The 24339-nt window shown below is 30.4% G+C and overlaps 2 protein-coding genes across 5 annotated transcripts; both read left to right on the top strand.

Moving 5' to 3' along the window:
• Positions 1-123: 123 nt before the first annotated feature.
• On the top strand, positions 124-11322 carry LOC107455912 (BPTI/Kunitz domain-containing protein). 4 transcript variants are annotated; one of them, XR_015434639.1, is made up of 5 exons: positions 124-289; positions 1198-1287; positions 5209-5423; positions 8783-9025; positions 9454-11322. XR_015434639.1 is itself a non-coding variant. In XM_071178685.2 (3 exons), the coding sequence occupies exons 1-3, from the start codon at positions 142-144 to the stop codon at positions 5391-5393; spliced, it is 423 nt and encodes a 140-aa protein (XP_071034786.2). In that variant the 5' UTR covers positions 126-141; the 3' UTR covers positions 5394-5467. The 4 variants fall into 4 exon arrangements, 2 of the variants coding, with proteins under 2 accessions (XP_071034786.2, XP_042896060.2); XR_011636415.2 differs by having other exon boundaries at positions 131-289; positions 1198-1374; XM_071178685.2 differs by lacking the exons at positions 8783-9025; positions 9454-11322 and having other exon boundaries at positions 126-289; positions 5209-5467.
• A 4536-nt stretch (positions 11323-15858) lies between these two features.
• On the top strand, positions 15859-24095 carry LOC107446948 (mediator of RNA polymerase II transcription subunit 24). Its single transcript, XM_087165835.1, has 2 exons — positions 15859-16313; positions 20471-24095. Exon 2 carries the CDS (start codon positions 20477-20479, stop codon positions 23576-23578), a length of 3102 nt encoding a protein of 1033 aa, XP_087021961.1. The 5' UTR covers positions 15859-16313; positions 20471-20476; the 3' UTR covers positions 23579-24095.
• Positions 24096-24339: the final 244 nt, after the last annotated feature.

The raw sequence follows: 24339 nt of genomic DNA on the forward strand, positions 1-24339 counted from the left end.
ATTATCATATTCTTAATGTTAATACAAATTCGGAAACCATGAGTCAATTTCACTTCTGTATTTACTTATTTATTTTTATCGTAATCACTCTGAAAACTGCAGATAATCAATAAGAAGTCATTTATTTACATTATCACGTTAATGTGTGAACTAACATATGGAACAGCTGGATCACAAAAAAAAAAGGAGTTTGAGAATTTTTTTCTCCTGGTTAAAGGTGCCAAACGCAATATGTTTACTACAATACTCATTTATATTTTAATTCAACACATTATTCAGATCACAAAAGGTAAAATCTTTACTCTTCAAATTTTATCTTTTTATATTTGATTGAAATATTTATTGAAACAATAGCAATTATAACTAACTGTAAACTGTATTCATTACACTAAAATGCCTTATAATTTTGTTATGCCTTGTAATTTTTATGTTATGATTTTGAGAAACATTAATAATGATATCGTAAGGGTATGAGTTATCTCAATTTGTATTATTATTTTAAAAATTTACTTGGTACTGGGCTGTGTTTACTTTCATAAATATTGCCTGTCTCAAGAAACTATACCGTCGTACCAGTTATTAGAGACAGAACAAAACTCCCTTTTTTTCAGCAATAATAAGTATATATATATATATATATATATATATATATATATATATATATATATATATATATATATATATATATATATATATATATATATATATATACAAAAAAAATTAAAAATTATTAAAATATTATGCGGACAAAAGATAGCATATTAATATTTAAGCGAGGAAAAAAACAAAAACACTATGGAATTACTATGATAGAGGATAGTTGGATAAAAATAATAAAATCAGTCAAATTCCCAATTAAAATTTGGCATAATCTATCAGGTTTTGATGTTTTCAGTCTCGTATATTTTTCCTGGTTTAAATATTAATTTGCGATATTAATCAATTGGTGTGTATACTCTCCTACTTCAGTTAATCAAGGACTCTAAAAATATTCTTTTATGCAGTCTTTACGGTACACTCTATATAGCCACAACTATGTAATATGCTTTAATAAATTTGATGTAAATAATACGATTACGACTGCTACGTCAGTTGTTATTCAGATTGCTATGCAATCAGTTAATTATATATAGTCAATTATACATATCCAAATAAGATATAATGAAGTTCTTTTTAAATTTTCCTTTTTTTTTATAGGACTTTCAAAAGAAGATTTATGCTCTTTGGATCCAGATTTTGGGGGATGTTCTGATTATACTGAATTGTTTTATTATAATCGATTTACAGGTGAATGCCACGAATTTATTTTTGGAGGATGTCTTGGAAATAAAAACAGTTTTGAATCAAAAGAAGTGTGCCGAGAATATTGTAAAGGTAGAAAATGCAATACAATAATTATATTTTTCACTACAAAAATGTAGTCGTTAAAAATTTAGATAATTACGTTACTCATCAGGAACAACAGATTAAATTTTTAGAAATGCATAATTTTAAAAAATATATATAAGCATATAAAAGAAATGAAAGCATATAAGACAAATATATAACATCTATAAACAAATATAAAAAAAATATAAACAAACAACAACAAAAAAAAACAGATATAAACAAATACGTTTATAAAAGCAGTTTAAAATAGAATTTAATAAAATTGCACGCATGATTTAATAACTTCAATAAAATGTATTTATAGAAAGAATACAAACGTCTTCAAAAGACTTCTCAGGCAGACCAGAATTGATGTTTCACTGAAGAAAAGGAAAGAAAATACACAAAAAAAGAAAGAAAGCTTAAAAATGTAGCACTTATTGAATTGAAACATTAGTATGTTATTTGATATGAAGTTACCCAGTACACAGCATTTGCATTGGTGTGTAAGTTTTGGGGTTAAACTACTCCTTCTGAGATAAAATTTAGAAATGCTTACTTAAATTTTTTCGTAAATTCTAGTTTCAGCAACATACTTTTACTCACAATTCAGACCCCCCCCTTACATATGCGAAGTGGTTTAGAATTAAAACATAACTATACAAGTTTTAAGTTAACAATAACTGTTACCGGCCACTCATGTTTCCCATAAGTCCGCAAAAAAAATTACCGCGTAAAAGTCCGCCCATCATCAAAAAGAACCACCATTTACTCATTCCTCTCTCAAAAAAAAAATTCAACTTCACAAAAAATAATTTTTTTTTACTAGTATGTTCCTTCCACCTTCATCAAGCAGTGGACTGATCATGTTCAATGACTGATCAAGACACTGTTCCCAGCAGATCACCGAAGTCAAGCATCACTGGCTGCGGTCAGTGTGCGGGTGGATGATTATTTGGATCAGTCTGCGTAGGAACTGAGGGTGTGCGGTATTGGTCCTCGTTAAACTATTCTACCGTAAAGTGCTCGACTTCGCGTGCAGGTCGTCGGGCTACCGAAGCGGGGGTGCCATCCCCTCTGCGGCGGATCAAAATTGTGATGGCATGTCTTCGGATCATCCTCAGAGATGTTTCCCAGACCGTCACCACAATAGCCCATTGTGCAGCTCTAGTGCCACGTAAATGAACAGATCAAATCAAATCCTTCCACCTTCACATAAGTTCCTCCTTTTAGGATATCACTCACTTATGATGTCATGTTGTTGTTGTTCTTCATTTACGTCGCACTGGAGCTGCAAAATGATTAACGACGGTCCGGAAAACATCCCTGAGGATGATCCAAAGACATGCCATCACAATTTTGATCCTCTGCAGAGGGGATGGTACCCCCCTCCTCGGTAGCCCGACGACTTGCACACGAAGTCGAGCACTTTACGGTAAAACAGTTTAACGAGGACCAATACCGCACACCCTCGGTCCCTACGCAGACTGATCCAAGTGGTCACCCACCCGCACACTGACAGTAGCCAGTGATGCTTGACTTCGGTGATTTTATTTTATTTTCTTCTCGATTAACAGACCCCCTATTTTTCACTCTCTCATTATTTTCGATCGGAGGTGCGTGCCCAGTGCACAGGTACTCCGTTGCCTAAAAGCGTCCCGCAGTGGACTGATCGTTAAGACACGGTTCCCAGCAGAACACCGAAGTCAAGCATCACTGGCTACTGTCAGTGTGCGGGTGGGTGACCACTTGGATCAGTCTGCGTAGGGACCGAAGGTGTGCGGTATTGGTCCTCGTTAAACTGTGCTACCGTAAAGTGCTCGACTTCGCGCGCAGGTCGTCGGGCTACCGAAGCGGGGGTGCCATCCCTTCCGCAGAGGATCAAAATTGTGATGGCATGTCTTCGGATCATCCTCCGGGATGTTTCCCAGACCGTCGCCAATAGCCCATTGTGCAGCTCTAGTGCGACGTAAAATAACAACAGCAACCGTTGCCTAAAAGCAACACCACTCGCCCTTGACTTCGGTGATCTGCTGCGGGACCACTGCGGGACCTTACGATGTCGTATTAACGATTGATGATTTGCAAATCAATGAAAGCAATAAGCTAAGCAAATTTACGCTAAGATCTACCAAAGCCTAGATCTGCCAAACAGTCTGGGTATCCCCAAACAGATAACGTTTTCCACACTGCTATTGCATATTAAAGCTTAACCAATTCTATTTCGTGTTTTATGCCAAATGCTTTATTTTAAGAAATACTTTTTATTAAAAATATATATAAGCATTTGTTAATTAAAATTATGTAGATTATTCAAAGCTTAAATTTTTCATGAAGTGGAGAAATGTAAATTTTTAAAACGGCCTAGTGTGATGGATTATACGGGCATATTGTGCCTGTTTGGGGATACCCAGCCCGAAAATAATTTCATTTGTGTGGTGTGGGCTTTATGCTATAAAAAGACATTCTGAATCGAAAATCAATTTTTGCAGCTAAAAAAAAAATTCCAACCGGCTTATATTATCTGATCTTCCCTCATCAATGACTATGCTGAGCATTAAAGCTCGAAATTCTTCTCGACTTCTTTACTGATAGCAGTAGGAGAATTGCCTGGCCATAAAGAAATTACCATTGACTTTATTGATGTGGAAATAAATGTACTGATGAAGAATCTCGAACTTATAAAGCGGGAATAATTTGATGCCTAAAAATGATGTACTCTAATATCCAATTTGTACCTGCGAAGACATAGATAAGGTGTTAAATTGTATGCTTCCTTCCTCAGCCATGACACACTTTTCACTTAATCCAACTAAAGCAACTTACCTAATCACTGATGCAATAGCATCCTAATTCAGGAATGAATTTTTGAATGAGATTAAAAATTCCTTCTATGTTTTAGAATATGATGAAACTACAAACAATGCTAGTTTCAAAGAGCTAAATACTAGAATTCGTTTTTGGTCTGAAATAAATAAAGTTTTTTCTCATCACTTGGAGACATTTTTTTTAAGCCATGCAGAAGATGTTAACAACATCTAAAATCTTCTCTAAATAATGCAGGTTTGACTTTTTCAAACTTGTTAATGCTTTCCAGTGATGAATCTAATGTTAACAAAGCCATATTTAATCTAATGAATGAAGAAATAAAATCAATTAGAGGTGTTGGGTTGCTAAATATGGGATTTTGCAACTTACACATGCTACAGAATGCATTTATAAAATGTTTTTGGATCTAATATTTCTGATTGAACTATTGCATTATTTCACTATTTTGATGGATGGCCTGCTAGTGAAGATTTTCAAAGTGTTTTGGTTGAAAAACAGATTAAAGACCTTTGCTTTATCAAACATTTAACTTCAAGATGGCTTACTTTAGAATCAGCTATTATTAGAATTTTGGGAAGGAATTGTTCACTACTTTATGAAATTTATGCCTCTCAGAGAAAGAGTTTAATGAGCATAATTTTTGTTCTATCATCTTTGTACCATTACTGAAAAAAAATACTTGAAAATAAAAATATGTGTTAATTACTTAAGATATACTTAGTAGTATTTTATCTAACGTACTTGCTGAAAAAACATTTATTATAATAATTAAAAAATAATTGAGTGCATTTTATTTGTAATATTTTAGATTAGTATATTGATTATAAAAATGTATATTTGTTTATAATGGATCAATTCTGCTTTCATAAAGTTGGATCCCATTTTAACAAATGGGTCCCCTTTTCAATTAAAATGGCACCATTTTTTTATTTTTTTTTAAATTTCAAAAGTGTTGAGGGACCTACTGTTATATTATTTTATATTGTTTAAATAGATATTTTTGTCTTTTAGGAATGGAAGAAAAAAAAGTTTGTGATAAGAAGCCTGTCCGAGGACCTTGTGAAGGTTTTATCCGTCGATATTTTTTTAATCAAGAGACTCAAGAATGTGAAGAATTTATTTATGGAGGTTGCAGGGGAAATTCCAACAATTTCCGTACCCTAACGGAATGTAAAGAGTTCTGCACTCATGTATAACAACGGACAGACACATAAATACCATTGAAAGTAGCCTAGGAAAATAAATTATATCTTATATAATTTTTTTTAAATGTTTGTTTGATTCTGTTACTCTTAACCTTCATTAGTTGTTTTTTAAGTTAGCAAATATTTAGCATTTATTATTTTACTTTTCACAGTTCACAAAAATAAAAGATTTTAAATTATGGAATACAAAATTATTTTATTCAAAAGTTTTTGAATTTGCCCCCGGTTTGAATCTGGGACCAAACCAGGATGGCAATGAACAGTATTGATATTTTCTCGGGGTTTTTGGACATTTTAGAGCACAGAGAATTCCATCAAACCGACTTGTGGATGGTGTTTTCAATATAAATGTAAACAACAACCAGCTCTTGGCCTGCTTTACTTGTTAAGAAAGTATACAGCAGCCTACTACAGTTAATTCTTCGCAGCGGTATTTTTAAACTGATAATTTTGATTTTAAGAAAAGAAATTAATGATATAAATTTTGAGCTCAAATCTGCCATATTTCATAAGATATTAAGTAAATCTACTGAGCTCTGGTGAATTTGTTTTAGTTACTTATAAATGTATTGTTATAAAAGGTGACATAATTGCTAGATTTAGAAAGAACTCGCTTTTTTGACAGTCTTGATTTGACCATTTTTTCCTGTTTATTACTGTTTGTTCTTCTTGTATATCATGCACCATCATGTGGTAGTGTTAGCATATTATTCTAGTATTATTAAGTTCATTTTGCAAATTACCGTTTAGGTTTAAATTTATAAGTTGGTATATTGTTGACAAGGTAAGTAGTGTTTCATAATGATTCTTTTTTTTAGGTGATGATTCTTCTGTCTAGAAATTGCAATCCTTCAAATAAAGATTCTTATAAGGATTAATTTTTTAAAAAAAGAAACTAATAAAAAAACACGTATGCAAGAAATACTGCTCAAGAGAGTCTCAATGATCACGCTGTGAGCCAAATGACTTCGAAATACGCCAGAAACAATAAACCTGAAGTGTAGACTGTAAAGAGTTTGCAATGTATCCTAGTGTAGAAAACACCATCCATAAAATTAATATAAATTCTCTTTCCTATTTTATATTAAACTATAGTGTCTTCTAGACATTATAATAAAACTATTTAGAAACTAGGGGTTAAATTTGAGGAAATATTTGAAATTCTAATTTAGGAAACATTCCCACATTTTGTTCTAGATGTTTGAGCGAATATTTAGAAACTAACTCTTTAAAGACCAGAAGTGATCTGGACTACTTAACCACCCTCCCGGCTCTGTTGAAGCCACTAAAGGGTGCATGGGTAGTCGATTGGGTGGGGATGAGCTGCTTGATAGTGATGTGTAGAAACTCATTGTAAGGAAAAAGGAGTGCAGTTTTCATGCTTTATTTGGGAACGTTTCCCCCTGTGGTTTTAGATAAACAAAATATCCTTTTAGTTTGTCACAGATTTGTTTGTTATTGGAACTGGACCATTTTATTTACTTTTTAAAAATTCGGGAATTGCAGCCTTTTGTGAATTAATTTTTGAATTTCCAGCGCCCATTAAGACAAATATCTTTTTAATAAAATTGCAATGTGTTTGCTGTTGACTACCAAACATATACTTTTTATATAATTGAAAATACACGCTAATAAATACTGAAAGTACAGAGAGCATTATACAGAACGTTGTGTAATGCTCTCTGTTAATCGCTGATAATAATGTTATGATTAGTTCATAGAAATTTAGATCCTTGAATGAAAAAAAGAGTAATATTTTGATCATTTAATAAACTTTTTATAGGTTTTTTGTTTTAGGTAACATATAATTTTGAAACATTTTATTTCTTTCCATTTTGTTCTCCATTATCCTGTTTGGTATTTTTCAGTATTCAATTTTGACTACAGTGTGCTTTTTATTATTGAATGATAGAGAATAGATAAATATTTTAATATGTATATTTCTAAACTTGAACATAGAAATATGTTTTAAACTTAATTTTACTTTAGCAAGAGAAAAAAAAATTTAAATTATAAGATTCTTATTAAAGTTTTGATTTTAAGCTCAATTATAGAAAACTGAATTTAATTCAATCTAAATACAGAATTAACATTATATAATGCATACATTAAAATGCCTTTTTATATAATTTTAAATACAGAGTATCCACGCACCTGTCCAGTCATGAATTTTGGTACTGAACAAAATTTCTCATGATTTTAATTATTTTTTTTAAAGTCATGGATGTAGGCCTGCGAAAAATTTTATTTTTAAAATTGAATCCCCCCCCCCCCATTTCAACATGTTCTGAATATCTGAATTTGTCACAAAATCCCCACTCAGAGTCATATTTTATTAAAATATAAAATGTTTTTATAATATTCTCTCTTTAAAAATTATGATGTTCATTCAAAAAATTGAAGAAAAAACATTTCTAGAGCGAAGTATTTTAAACTTCTGTGATTTCAAAATTATTATTAATTATTTTTATTTTATCTATTTAAAATTCTAGCTGAAGCAAGCCAGTCATTGGCAATTTTTTTTTATTCGGAAGTGAGAACAGAGAAATCCGGAGTATTTCTTTCTTTTCTGATGGACAAGAAAAGTATCTTTAGAATATAATTCTTGAGAAAAAAAATATTTGCTCAGCTATTATTTTTTCAGCTATTTTATTACTTCAACTCTTTCTTTACTCTGTTTTATGAATTTAAAATCAATAAATATGAAGATGCAGAGTATAACAGTTTTAGTTATGGAAACTCATGAATTTGAAAAACCCAAAATGTATCAGATACCCTGTAAAAACTATAAAAATATTTATCATAAAGGATGAAGCTTTTTTTTTTCTTTTAAAAATTTGTTTCATTGCATTATATTTGCATCACAATAGCAATTTTGTTCTTATTAGTATTAATTTCTAATTACTTTCAAGCCTTAAATTTGGACGCAATATATCCTGTTAACAAAGTTAATGTTATGTGGTTTTATACTTAAAATGCTTCCAAAATTAAATAAATCAGTTATTAAGAATAATAAATTATATAAAATTATTGTTTATGGGAAATTGCTTTCAGGAAAAGGAGTGTTGTGAATGTTATTTCACTGAAATGTAAACAGTTTTGATAATGCAGTAACTGTATGTAAGTAACTCAATAGGTATGGAACAATATCGTAGATCTTCCTAAATGAAATGGTTGTTCAGATTTCGAATGTAATGTTTTTTAGTAATTTATTGTTATGAAAATAACTTTTTAAATTCGAATATATTTTCTTTAAGAACCAAATTATATACTCTGATTGTAAACCAGATCTTTTTAATCATTATTTACTTTTTTACTGCTCTTACAATTTCCAAATAAGTCCATTGTTTTGTTTATTGACTTAATTTGGTCTTTTATAGTCAAAATACGACAAAGGCAGGTTATTAAATTGACCCCAACATCCCCCTCAAATTCAGCTCAAATTGCAAAACACGTAAGAGTGAAGTGGGAAAAAAGATGTTGCAGACGCTGTGCAAAACTGAAAGTTAAAACTGTCAGTGGTAATTTTGTGAAAAGTACTTGGATATGCCAGGCATGTCAAGTAAGCCTCTGCATTGATTGCTTTGGAAAACATCATGATGAAATGAAAAACTAGAAAACAGGTAGTTAAGTTTATTTATCCCTTTTAAACATTTAGTATATATAAAGCAGTCATATATTTACGTACTTATTCAAATATAATCATTCAAATATAGTTTTTTTAGTAATCTATAATAGAAGGTATATAATTTCATTGTCTAGCATTAATATAACGCATCATTTTATGTTGCAAACATTCAATTAATTATTAATAAATTTTTCTATAAGACATTCTTTTTAATAAGAGAATAAGTGACAAATAAAGTCATTTATCGAATAGCATTTACAAAGTAAAATTTATACTGAATTAGTTTTGTTTGTAGTAAAGTGTAATGAAGACGTACCATTTTTACTTTTTCTGTTTCTCTTTGACACTAAATCGTAATGGGATAAAAAATAAATCATAAAAAATATTTTTTATTACTTTTTAATGATTTATTTTAAATTTCAGTTGAAGGCTCTTTACAGAATGGAAAGTCTAATATGATGTTCATCTTCAATTTGTGATACAAAGACAGTTTCTAATCATCTTGATAAAATTGTTATATATTTGTAGATCCATTGAAAATAACTTATATAAAGCAACACTATTTAAGCTTTAAAATTACTCATTATGCATTAATAAACAATGATTTTAAACATTTTATATTTATGAAGTTACATTTGATGAATCAATACAGTTTCTGGAGAATAATAGTATTGAATTTGTTTTACTATGAATTTTTATGCATAAAAATATTTCTATAATAGTTGACAAATTTTGAGTGCTTATCTCACCCTTAAATTTATTTATACTTTATTGAAAAAAATCTCTGAATCCAAAAAATAAAATTTTTTCATTTCATAACTTGATTGCCAGGTAGAAACATATAAAGTAATAAGGAATCAGTAAAATTTTTAACTATAACATTCCATAATTTTGAATTATTATTACAAAGGATATACAATAAAATATTTTATTTTTGATTGTGAACACCAACATTTTTCATTGTGCCTCACAAGTGTTCGTAATGTTTAATTTATTTTTTATCGTGTATCTCATTCACATAGTTTATTTTATTTTACAAAAGCATTTATTTATTGTACTTATTTTTCGTTTATGAATCAATTGTATATATGTTTTCTGAACTGACATGCCTAAAGTTTGCGCCCATGAGAAATTTGCAAATATTTGTAATTGTGCCCCACTAAGATTTGAATTGGGGTTCACAAGTGTTCATAATTAATTTTTAGTATGTACCTCACCCACATATTTTAGCTGTCAAAAGCATTTATTTATGCGTATTTTTCATTTATTCATATTTTTCATTATTTCATTTCTTCATTTATACAGATTATGAATGAATTGCATGTATATTTTCTGAAATGACATGCCTAAAGTCCATGTGAAATTTGCGACTATTTTTAATTGTACCTCACTAATATTTTCGTCTGTGCCTCACAAATTTTTTAATGTTTTTCTTAGCATGTACCTCATCCATATAGTTTAGCGGTCAAAAGCATTTATTTTTTCATTTATCAATATAACGAATAAATTATGCATGCTTTCTTTCTTTTCTTTTTTTCTAAACTTCCATGTCTAAAGCTTTATATTATGATATGAGATATTGTATAGTTTTAATAGTGCCTCATCAACATTTTTTATTAAACCGCACAAGCATTCATTGTATTTTTATTAGCATGTTCTTTATATTATGATATGAGATATTGTATAGTTTTAATAGTGCCTCATCAACATTTTTTATTAAACCGCACAAGCATTCATTGTATTTTTATTAGCATGTTCTTCATCCGCAAAGTGTAACTGTTTGATGTTTAGTTATCGACTGCATTTGCGTTTTTTGAGGGCATTTATTTTTACATATTTTTTGTTTATTAATATTGAAAATGAATTACGCTTGTATTTTTTGAGCTGATTGTGCCTTACTAATATTTTTAATAGTGCCTCACCAATATTTGTTTTATTTTTCTTAATTTGCATCTCATTCACACAGCTAAGTTGTCAAAAGCATTTATTTATTTATTTTACCTATTTTTCATTTATCAATATTACGAATAAATACATATGTTTTTTTTTCTTAACTGCCACATCTAAAGCTTTCTCAGCTGAGATGTTGTAAGTAGTTTTAATAGTGCCTCATCAACATTTTTTATTGTACCTCGCAAGTGTTCATAATGTTTTTCTTGGTATGCACTTCATCCACAAAATATAACATTTTCGACTTACTAAAAACATAATTGTGTGAATACAAAGTAAATTTTAATTTTCTTTGTGATGTGACTTATAAAAAAGAATTATATGGAAGTTTTTGCATATCAATTAAGTTATTTTTTTATGTTGTTAATTATTTTCAATGGTGCCGAAAAAGTAAAAGAAAAAAGGAGATAAAAATATGTATTTCTTTAAATAGCCATTATTAATTATGTATAGATTTTTTTTATTATTTATTTATTACTTTTTTACAGTTATATTGTCAGAATCAATACTCTGGTTTTCTTACAATATTTACTTATTACACTTGACAATAATCACTGTTTGCATTTAAAATGTGAAAATGTCTGTTTTTCTTTCATTTATAGAAGGGTTTTCATCAGGAACACTATTTACCTGATTTTAGTACACAGTAAGAGGATAATGCATCATTTCTTAATTCAAACTTATGTTAGAGGTTTGTTAAATAGTAGAGAACTATCATTGTGTAATCATATTCCTTTTCTTTTAGTATTTTGGAGTTAACAGAATAAATGGTGGAAGGTAACCAGCTGATAGTGAAGAAAAAATATGCTAATTTGTGTTATGGATAAAAAGAAACCTGATAGTGTGATACCTTTTCAAATCATTAGGCAGGTGAAAACGAGTCTGAATATTATAAATTGAAGATTTCAAAGGAATCTTCATTCAAAGGTGAGAAAGGTTTAACTGCAACTGAAATTTTTTTTTATTCATGAATAAATGTAGTTTGGAAAAGTTAAAATAAATAAAAATATGCTTGTATGAATTTAAAATGAAGGGATTCTTAAAGAATTTATAATTATGCTTAAGAAAGATGTATACTTTACTTTTATGATGATTATCTTCATATTTAAATGTGAAAAAATTTAAAATAAAATTAAATATTTTTAAACTTATGATTTTGAAGACTTAAAAATATTTTATTTTGTTTCCTTCTTATCCAACAAAATTAAAGGAGGACCCCACCCTGAAATGGTAAAATATTAACACTTTCCTTGAATTTTTTTTTAAGTAATAGAGACAATGCAGAGACTCCTGGTTTTTCTATGTTATTCTGGTTTTTCTATGTTATTCTGGTTTTTCTATGTTATTTAGCTACAATTTAAGTCTATTTTAAAAAATTTTCTTTTACAAAATAATAAAAAATAAGTTGGTGGCAGCTCCGTGTGTGGCTGGTCATCAAAAAGTAGCACCTCACTGGCCTCATGGATTTAGAAGTCCTGGAAAACGATTTTGTTTAGATTTTCTGAATCATAAAGACATTATCTAAAAAGTAGCATAGCCGTTTTTTGATTTTCGCAAATTTCCAAAATGGCGGCAACTTTAAAAAAAAGTTAAGTTTTTCATTAAAAAAATATTCATTAAATTACTATTATAAAATCGAAGTATAAAAATATTAAAAAAATCCTATGCTACTTTCTAAAGAATATATTTTTACGTAATTTAAAATAAAGAACAGCTTATTTCGTTGTATATATCATGAGAAAATCGTTAGGCCAGGTCCAAAAACAGCGTTTTGAGATAAGCGTGTTTAAAGTTTTGACTTATGGTAGGGGAAAACGTTTAATTTTATATATATAATGGTCGATAAATGAAATGCCTACAGTAAGTTACTATATGCAGTCAACAGAATGGATGAGACAAAAAAAGAATGTCATCCCTCCTAATCCGGCCGAACGGGCCTTTCTACCTGCTTAGCGACGACTCTCTATTTTCCGGTATAACTTCCAAACGAAGTTAGGTACCGAGAAATCGTTTTAGACAGACATTAAGAAGGGTACAAAGATTCGAAAAATGCAATAAATTCTTTTTAGAATTTTTGAAATAGTCAGGGTGGGGGAGTCCCCCATTTATAAAATTATGTTATTATGAAAAATGTATCACTGCAATTGCAGCCTTCATTAATTCTAATAATAAAATAATTTTTTATAAATTCATAGTTAACAAGGGAAAAATAAAGTTTTTCTGCATATTTTTTTGGTAAAAAAGATTTTACAAAGGAAATTTTTTTTTGTCCATCTGAACTCATTTTACTTACAGAACTAAAGTACACCTACAAGACCACTGAAGTGTACTTTCAAATGAAAAAAAATAAATACTGAATGAAGACAAGTACAGATAAATTGTAGAAACTTGTATCATAAACAAATGACTTGAAGTAGGAGAAAACAGATGTAGTTAAATAAATAACTAAAAAAAAAATATCTGATAATAAGTCAGACATTTTGAAAGTTACTTCTGTTATTTTTTCCAAGTATTCAATTAAATCAGGAAAATAGTTCAAGTAAATATTTCTCTAATTATTTATGCAAAAAAATTTCCATTATCAAACTTTAATATTATTAGAACTTTATTTGACTCATAAAGCTAAAAAAAAAGCGTGATTTCAGTTAATATTAACTCAAAAAATAATTTTAAAAATTTTTTTTTGTTACTTTGAGAAAACTGAATTTTCAACACATTTTCCAGATAAATTTTTTTTTGTATGATATAGCAATTTTTAAAAAATGTGTTTTAAGATAAAATAACCCCAAATTAAAAAAAAAATAATGTATAATGAAAGGGAGATATGAAAAAAATAAAAATCTGATTGTTTACATAATTCCCGCCTTTGAATATTTAACCAGAAACCCGTATAATAAGTGATGTTCAATAGTTTGATTTATTAGTGACATGGGAGTGAACAAAGTGGGTGAGTTCATATGCGATTTTTCTCTTCTGAAAAACGATGGTAAAATTTCCACTGCTTGGGTCGTTAAGAGATCGCGGATACGATTTTTTCGCCTGCGAATAAGTACTTTGGTGAAATATTTTTACTCGCTAAAAAGTATCATTTAGGAGAATGTTCTCTTATACTTTTGTAGTACTATTTCCTAAGTCCCGCAGTGGACTGATCGTCAAGACTCAGTGGTTGTGGTCAGTTGGATCAGTCTGCATAGGGAACGAGGGTGTGCGGTTTTGAGCCTCTTAAAACTGTTCTACCGTAAAGTGCTCGACTTCGCTTGCAGGTCGTTGGGCTACCGAAGCGGAGGCACCATCCCCTCTGCAGTGGATCAGACTCTGGTGTATCCTAGACCGTCACCAATAGCCTATTGTGTAGCTCTAGTTTGACGTAAATGAACTACAACAAACTTTTTTCTTAAACCAGTTGTTCGAACGTTTAAGCTTTTTAATCTGAGCTAGTGGAACACAAGTGGTTCTATCTGCATATGAGTTCCGCACCACCGATGGAGAAAGACAACCTGAGTTGTTAGATCTTTGCTGGAGGTGGCGATTGGAGATACGTGAATCATATGCATCCCCTTAATTCGATCTCAATATACTTCGACTCTCGAGGTAGGTACTTTATTTACGTCGCACTAGAGCTGCACAGTGGGCTGTCGGAGCCTAATGGAAACATCCATGAGAATAATCCGAAGACTTGCCATCGCAATTTTGATCCTCTGCAGAGGGGAAAGCTCCTGCACTTTCGTACCCCCAACGACCTGCGAGACAAGTCAAGCACTTTACTGTAGAACAGTTTAACAAGGACCGATACCGCACACTCTCGGTACCCCACCCACCTAGTGACCGCAACCAGTTATGCCTGACTTCGATGTTTTACTGGGAACTGAGTCCTTACGATCAGTTCATTGCGGGACTGCTTCGCCTTTCGAATGTTGCTCTTAAATATTAATAAATTCAAAATAGCTGCATTTCGCATCACTACACACCAGGGTTTCCGCCACGGTAGCTTTTTTCGCAAAATGCGAAAAGACCTCTCAAAAATGCTAAAATTCAACAAAGCATTTTCGCATTTTTGCTAAAGGATTTTACTAAATTCCATTTAAAAAAAAAACTTCCGCGAAAAACCATGACGCTAACATCCATGTAAAAAACTTGATCAAACAAGAAAGAGAATTACAGCATTATGGTGTAAAGGAAATCCGTTGCATTTTCAATTTGTTTTCGAAATCTCCCAGAAAAGATTTTCAGTTTACAGAAACTGAATTACTTTGTGAATGGGGATTATTTAAACACATCTTAATGCAACGATGTAAAAACATGTCATTTAATGAATTACTTTTATTTTTATATACCAATGATGTGTCTGAACAGTACCCATTAATAACTTTTGTTATAGAGTATTGTGCAACAATACCAATGCACACTGTTGACTGTGAAAGGGGCTTTAATTGCCTTAATTTGATTAAAACTAATATTCGAAACAGGTTGTTAATCAACCATGTAAACAACTTGTTAATGATTAATATTGAGGGCCCTGAAAGTGCATTTAACTTTCAAGAAGCATTTGTAAAATGGGCAAACATGAAAGAAAGGAAGATTGTTAATTATAAACCAAAATGTTTTGATAAATAATAAATGTGTTTTTTTTTTTTTTTTTTGTAGGTATTCTTTTTGATATTCTTGTACATTAAGCTATTCTTTGTCAGATAACTTACAGTACTTGTTTGATATAAAGTAATTTTATAAGCCTAATGGCATTTTAGCATTTTGCTAAAAAAAAATTTCAGATTTTAGCTTTTTTGCTAATGAATTTTTAGACTCAGCTTAAACCCTGCTACACAAGACAGCGCTAAAGGGACTACCATACCGCATGCGAAAAACTCGTACATGCCAACTTTATTAGTGAGAAAGATAACTATCTGATTAGCGAGTTTTCCGCCTGTAAATATCTTTCAGGTTCTCATCACGTTAATTTTTCAAAGCAGCGCCTTAACGTAGAGACATTTCCCGTGCGAGAGCAAGCGCATGCACTCACTCTTGATGGATAACGGAAGTGCATGAAACATATGCAGCCAGAATGGTGCGTTAACTGGTCATCTGATTTTTCTAACTTTACCTCAGTCCATTAAAGCTAAAACCTTTATAAGATATAAAGTAAACAGATGTAAATTATGTCATTACACCAACTAACCTGTCATCAGCGTCAAAGAGGAACCAAGGAACTATTTGAATAAAATTAACAAATGTTACATAAAAATGACAAATAAGAAAAGATATTATAAGTAAATGTAAAAATTCTTACATTGTGTTGATAAATTTTTTATGACTGCTGATCTACTTGTTATGTTGTAGTAAGTCACAATTATTCTTGCAGAAGTTTCAATTTTTTTTTTTTTTTTTTGAGTGATAAACTGTATGGATAAAAGATGCTACTCTTTGTTTATTATTTCAGTTAAATTAATAAAAATTACTATCAATAAATTTATTGAAGTTTTATTCATTAGTATATATTAGTTGTAATTGTATAAATGTACACCTTTGAAATGAATAGTGAAATATATTATTTAATTGAAAATTAATCTCTAAATTTTAGGGGTGGTTATAAATGTACCTTGTATGTAGTTAAACAAGTCTAGCTCCCACTCATATTCGCAGGGGTATAGAATTATATTAAGACAGACTTCTTTTTTAGATGGGTTCAGAGAGATAGGCACAGTTAGAGGTTTATTCTGAGAGGCTCCTTATAATTAACCCAAATATTATATATAAATATTATTACCAATATAAATAATATATAACTTAATGTTTAAATATACATTTGGTACATTTTAAACATTAAGTTAACTGTTAGAAACATTATTTTTCTTAAAATATGTTATATTAATTTTACTCAAACTCTTCTGCTTACCAAGAATGCTAATTAAAGTTATATCTATAATTATAAAAGTAACTATACTCAAGATAGCTTATTAAAAATCTAAATTAAGGAAGGGGTATAAAACGGTTAGTTAAAAAGCCTTTATAAAATTCCCTTATGAACATAACCTAGATTCAGTGAGAAATTTTCCGTGCACTTATTGAAAATTATTTTATTGAGACTGTCAGAAAAAATGTATTGAACTGTTCATAAATTTTATTTCTTGTTGAAAGAATTTTGCAATACCTTTTCAGTTTCTTCAAAAATTGTATGTAGATAATCAATAAAAAGAAATAATCCAGGGTTTCTCATATGCATTTTTCTGAAGCACACCCCATGGCTAGCAATTAATTGTTGATGCAATGTCATAGGGGTGGGTGTTCTGAGATTATTCATAAACTTTTCATTTTTGGGATAATTATCAATAATCTAATTTTTACTTTTAAAAAAAAAATTCTCATGAAATTTTAGAAATGGTCATATATCTTACAATATATATATATATATATATATATATTTAACTACATATAGTTAAAAATATAATTTGCTGTTTATTTACTAAAATTAAACCTATTAAAAGATGCTACTATAATTACCTACGTATTTACACATATGACATTGTTATCCATCTAGACAAGTAAGGCGTTGACTCCATTGCATTTTTTTAACCAATCTTTAGGAACAGAAGTTCAATAATTGTTTAAATATTATATAAAGTCTTAAGTAAATAATTACAAAAAAGACAAAACAGTATTTCTTTTTACACTAATCTTTTATAACTGTATGGAAACTTAAGTTTTCTTAGCGAATACTTAGACATTAAAATCAATGCCTCACTTGCCTGGAAAGCAATACTACCCACATTAATATGAGCCAAAATCTGTTCTCTTTCAAATTAAAAATTTAAATAATAGATATATTTATTTGGGTGTGATTACATTCGTTTCAGTGTACAAAATTACAACAGAAATATTATATCACTTACCTAGGTAACAATGAGTATGTTCTGCCCCACCCTCTCAGTTAATTCCAAAATGTGACTAAAGTTCAATTTGGTTGAGGGTGTTAACTTCAATTATTCATTTTGTGCTTAAATTGCGCATTTTAAAAAACATTTTACAGTTTTTTCATAATTATTTCTGTATTCTTTTATTGAGGTACACGACTCAAAGGTTAGAGTCGTATTATATGAAAGTTGAATCATTGAATTGATTTTTTTTCCTGTTATATTTTAAGCTTCTTTTTTTGCAAATTTCATGCTTGTCTAGTTTTCGAAAAGGAAGTAAATGATCTGTAAAATTATTTAGGTACTATTTATTAGTATGTATGAACTAAAGTAAATACCTTTGTGGTTCACTGTTGGCACAAGTAGATACAAGTCAAAGTCTATGAAAATAGTCTCTTTTCTAAGATTTTTTGATGGATGATCTTTAATTTTTGATGCAAAGATCCACTGAAACTGATTATGTCTTGATAGTTAGTGCAGAAGTAGTACAACATAAAGTAATGATCAGTGGTATGGTTCACTTATTTTACAAAAAATATTACCACTTGTAAAAAGATGTTTTTCTCAAAATTCCAGATCATTTTCAGTTTTTCCCTAAAACCAAGAAAAAAGTTTTTCTCAATGAAATGAAAAAGAGTTTATCTAATAGTTTTATTTAAAGAATATGTCCTGATAATTTCAACAAAATCAAAAACCTTAAGTATCCACCCTTGCATGACTCTTTCTTTTCACGTGTAAAATGTTTAAACTCTGTTTATAATTCTATTTCGCCGGCCTAGTGGTCAGCGTGCCTGACTGCGAAGCCAATGGCTGCGGGTTCGAATCCCGCTCTAGGCATGGATGTTTCTCTCTCTGTGTGTTGTCTTCTGATGTGTGAATGTATGAATGTGGCCCACTCTATGAACAGGTATTTGTGGCAGTGTGGCGTGGGTAATGTTGCTCGCCTCCATGACTTTGGTTCACAGGTGCCCATTGGGTAATGATAAATGAGCAACACTTCCGGCATCTTCTAAGGCACAGAACGAAAGTTCAGTGCCTGCCGTTATTTAAAGAAAAATTATAATTCTATTTCAGATTTGCAGAAAATATTTTAAAGTTTTAATCATCAGTTACTTTGTGTAAATTACAGGTGCACAGCCTGCAACCCACAAGAGCTTCTAAATGCAAATGTATGATTTTTTCTTTTTTTTTTCTTTTTGAAAAATAAAAAAATTTTGAATCACACATTTGAGTCATCAATTTTAACTCCCTCAATTCGCACCAATTCTATTATAAATTTATTTCTCAATTGCTTTTTCCTTTGTAATTGATTTAGAACTCCACATGATTTTCAAAAAACTTAATATTTTTAATACTTTGATACTTTTTAATACAAATCTTAGTTGCATATTCTTTTTATCCTCACAGACAAGATTAAACCACACTTAAATTTTATTGCAATTTTTTGTCTTGCATTTGGTTAATCAATTTTTGAGACTTTTGTTTGGCTTTGTCAGAATCTCCTAGTATATTCACTTGTTTTGTGAATTAATTTTGCATCAATTACAGTTATCAATTTCTACATGATTTTGAAAATCCCAATTTTTTTTATAGCGGTGTTATTCCAGAATACAAAATAAGAATAATCACCAAAAAAGTGACTGAAAAACTACACAAATTTCTGATGGAATCTGCGTAATTTGAGTGCTAAGGTGATGACTCAAATAAGCAATTTAAGGTTCCAATTTTTTTTTCTTTTCAAAATAGAAAAATATAATAAATCCTTCATCATGTTCAAATGCTGCCAAAAGCTGCTTTTCAACAGCTTGCTGGTTGTGCACCCCTAGATTACAATAAAAAATCAGGAAAAACTAGGAATATATTTTTTTCATGGAACAAAGATACTAGCAAAGTGTTTGATAAACCTTAATTTCTTAAACATTTTTTTTCATTCTAAGTGTTGAACATTAACTCAGTGCTCATACATAGATATATTGACTTTTTAGTAAGATTTCTCTGTATTGCTCAAAACTATATCTTTCTTTTTTCTTATTTTTTAATTTTTACCATTTTACGTTTCTCATTATAAATTTATTTTCCTCTTTATAATTTTGAATTTCATAAATTATGTTTTCTATAATATTTTAACATTTCCATTTTGGTTTTTTAAATATTTTATTAAATTAATCAAATCATAATATCCCATGATCAAAATATTAAAATTGAATATTTTAATTTTTCTTGTAAAAGAAAAAAAAAAAGGAAATGCATTCCAGTGTTAATATTTCACGGCAATGTCATAAGTTCAAAAAACACATTTTATTGTAAAACTACTGAAAATTTCTGTGGTTACTACAGAAAAAAAAGATCATTATAGCAGATAAGTAAAAACTTTTAACATGCTTAGCTATTTTTTTTTTTCATAGATTATGCAGCTATTAGAATTGTGGTTTTTTAATCATGTTTTTTTTCTTCCTCTTTTTCCAATTTGGATAAAATTAAATTTATGTAAAATAAAATGTTCTTTATTTTGTGAGTTAATTTTTTTTGTTTTTTGTTTTGTTATTATATTTTGAAAATTTTGTTGAATTATTTTCCCTTAACAGATAATCATGGATACCAGCAAAACACGGAGCATTAAATCACTTTTGCTACAAGCTTGGAGAGAAAGATGGTCAGATGTTTCATGGGGTATTAGAATCAAAAGTGTTCTTCCACGTGGAGTAAGTGGTGATGTTTATGATTTAGCTGACTGTATTCTTCAACAAGCATTAGTTGGACCAGGATCAAACAATTTATTCATGTCTTATCTCATGCATTCTCTTAGCTCTAGAGTTGTTTCATATGGTGCAGTCTTATCTAGTATAGGCAGATATCAAAGTTTTTATAAGCCTTATTGCATTTTGAGTTTACTTGATTTACTAAGAACATTTCAATCAAGAATAGGCTGTCATGGCAATGAAGAAGAATGCATTGCTTTATGTAAAGCTGTGGTTAGTGTTACTCATTGGTTGTACTCCTGCATTTATCATTCTATAACTAAACTAACTGAATTGAAACAAAGTCCAGAACACATTTCAATTATTGAAAAGTCATATGAAGCCCTTTTTTATTTTAGTAATACCACTTTTATTAAATCTTTACTTTACGTTGGAAAGTATGAAGATCAAGCTATGTATACCCAAATGCTTCAAAAACATAAAGAACTTGAAGAGAAGTTAGCAATAGTTCCAAATACAACAAATGTTTCAAAAGAAGTAATTGAAAGTGCATTGAGTCTAGTTAGCTCAGTTGATAATTTACCAGTTGTTCCATCAGAAAATGTTTCAAAAAACAAACTTCAAACCTTAGCTAGCACTTTAAACATAATGGTTGAAATCGATGCTATTTTAAATCCTGCAAGTGATGCATCAGCATTTGTGAGTCACTTGCTTTTAGTGAAAAAGCTACAGAATTTTAAACTATCACAAGTTTATAGCGAACTTATCCGCGCTTGTTTGATTGGTATAGCCAGTGGCACAGGTTCATTTGAAGATGATTTAAAGTGGTTTGCATTTACATTTTTGAAACTACCGGACATTATTTCTAACATCCAGTCTCTTCAAATTGAAAGTGAAGAAGACTCCTTTGAGAAAAGTTTAGATATGTTACTACATTATTCACCTTTGTTGGATCTCACTGATTTAAAGAGCAATTGTGATACTTTGCAGTATGTAGCACAGGAGTTTTGCAAGGCAAGAATAATGACAGAAGGTCAGGGAATGAGTTTCCTTGGTCGAAGACAAAATGATTCCTTCAAATCAGCAAGTCTCATGTATCAGAATATGGGAGGAGTGAAACTTCCATCTCCTAAACAGAGTCCTCAGTGGGACCAGGCAAATATACCAAGTTCTTTACAAGCAGAACATACTCTTAAAACTATTTTAAAACTGCTAGATTCTGATTACTCAAAGATTCAAGAAGCTCTCCTTGGTGTGCTCTGTCATATATTACCTTTAAGAAAATTTAAACTTATTCTTGCTGCAGCTGCTGCTACTGGGAAATTGCATACTTTTATTACTAAATTAATTGAATGCAATGATTTTAATAAATATTTTGCTTCTGAAAATGCTAAAGCTGCCCAGACCCGTGCTTTAACTTTTGATGTCACCTTTCTCTTATTATTTTATATTTCTCAATATTATGGCACTGAAATTGTCCTTGGGCTTTCTACTATAAAAGATTCTTTTTTTGTTCAGTGGATATCAAAGAACCTAGCTGAAGATGGGAAGTTTAAATGTCCAGATCTTGTATTGTCTCGAAATGACCAAGCAACAGTTGACTTGTTGTTAGCTCAGTTCTTAAACACAGAGCATGATATGAGCCCTCATCAAGTGAAATGGCATGAAGTTTGCCTTAATGCTCCAGCTGCTGCTAGAGAGATACTTGTTGCTTGGGAGCATGGAGCATTATCCACAGAAAAAGTTAAATTGGTTTTAGATCACATTAAAAGTCAAATGTGCTGTCTTCCAGTTTGTATTTCAGTTTGGCTTTGCAACTACATCAACGTTCTTCATCATGAAGAACGTCTGAAACCCATGAATATGCTTCAGCATTTCATTGCTCCTCCAGCAGTGGAGTCTGTTACTTCACCTTCTGAGTCCCCATCAGCTAGTGGTAGGCAAACACCTCAACTTCCAGGCAGTGAGCAAAGTAATGCATTTTATTCTGGACGTTGTAGCCTGATGATTGGGATTATAAAAATAATGATGTGGGATCTGCACCCTCCGTTACAGCTAAAATCTAAAATTGCACCTCTCATCCCTCACGGTTTGACAGTTAAAGAACCCTTAGGCAAAATTTTAGATGAAGTTTTTAATGACGTGCACTATCGTGGATGGCTTGACATAAAATCTATTCATTATTTTGAAACATTACTTTGTGTTGGTGGAGCACGTTGGATATGTGATGCTCTTGTTCGTCGTATACTGGGCTATCAATTTCTTCAAGACATCAATAGAGCTGTTGACATGGTAATTGGCATATTTTATCTAGATATTGAACAATGCGCTCTTGCTTTGTTATTGCATGTTCTTCCCTTTTATCTTTATAGTGAAGCTCATCAGGAACAGTTAGCAGAACCCTACGGTAGTGCCTTGTCACGTTTAACTGTCATTACAACATATGCAGCATTGCAATCACGCCAGTGCTCTTCGGGAAATAGTGTTAAAACTGGTTGCAAAAGAAGCCATCGTGAAGTTGACATTGATGACACACGAGATCACACAGAGCACAGTAGGCCCACAAAAATACATAGAAGTAACGCTGAATTGCTAGAGGATACACCATTTGAGCTACAAAATCTTAGTGATGAGCATATGCGCAATGCAGTAGCTAATCCTATCAATAAAGCAATCGCTGATTTGATGCGTACCCTACTAGTAATTGCTTCAGATGCAACAATCAGTGCTAGGTCTTATTTTCCTATTCGATTTTTAGAGCAAGTTGTTCTATGTGCTAAAGATCAAGCTTCTCAAATTTTACAGTTTATGCCTTTAGGGCTTGTTGGATTGCTTCTGAAAAAATACCCTGAAGAATTTAGCCCTGAGTTAATTTTGGCAGTCAGTAGCATGCAGAGCCCAAAAGCTCGTAAGGTGGCAGCATTGAGTTTGTGCCAACTCACCATTGCTCAAAACAGGCTCACTACTAAAACTCAATGCTGGTTAGATTTTTAATTTTTGTTTGCTAAAAAACCAACTGCTCTGGTTTGGTGAAAGTCATGGGAAATTTTTGATTTTTAGAAATTTTTTTTTCTAGATATATTTAGAGGTATTTTCTCAATTCATTATATATATGTATATATTTTTTTTTTCGTTTTTAAGTTTCACGCAATATTTCTCATTTAATATTTATTTTTACTATTTAATGGTAGGTTACTTAAAATATTTACAGAGACTGAAATGTGCATCAAACTCATTTTGTTTAACTTATATATTTTTTTTAAAAAGTATAGTTCAAGTGTCATTATTGTCCCTTGTCTTTATCATACATTTCCGAACTTAAATAATATACTATATTATGAAAGTATCTCTGAGATGAATTCATACATATTTTCGTATCTTATTATTGTCTACTTGAATATTTATAATCTATATTCTTAGAACAGTTTGTATATTTTTTCATACACATTACTTTGTGTGTGTCTTTTGTACTTCTATGAAAAGTGCCAATAAAACACTTTAGATAACTCTAGTTTAATAAAATATAACTTTAAAGCTATAAAGAACACTTTTATCTTCATAATCTTGATTAATTGCAGTTCCATTTCTTTTAGGTTCAACAAGCATAATTTTACCTTAAAGAACCGTGGTGGTAACCGCAGCCAATCCAGTCCGATTTTTAAGTGTAAACAAAAATATTTTTGGCGCTCCTTTCTTTTATGGATACTAATAATAGGTGTTTACAGAGTAAAATAAATTTTAGTGATAATTTTAAA

This window comes from Parasteatoda tepidariorum, chromosome 6 (assembly GCF_982258835.1).
Source record: "Parasteatoda tepidariorum strain Cologne lab strain chromosome 6, Ptep-v5.0, whole genome shotgun sequence".
Lineage (NCBI taxonomy): Eukaryota > Metazoa > Arthropoda > Arachnida > Araneae > Theridiidae > Parasteatoda > Parasteatoda tepidariorum.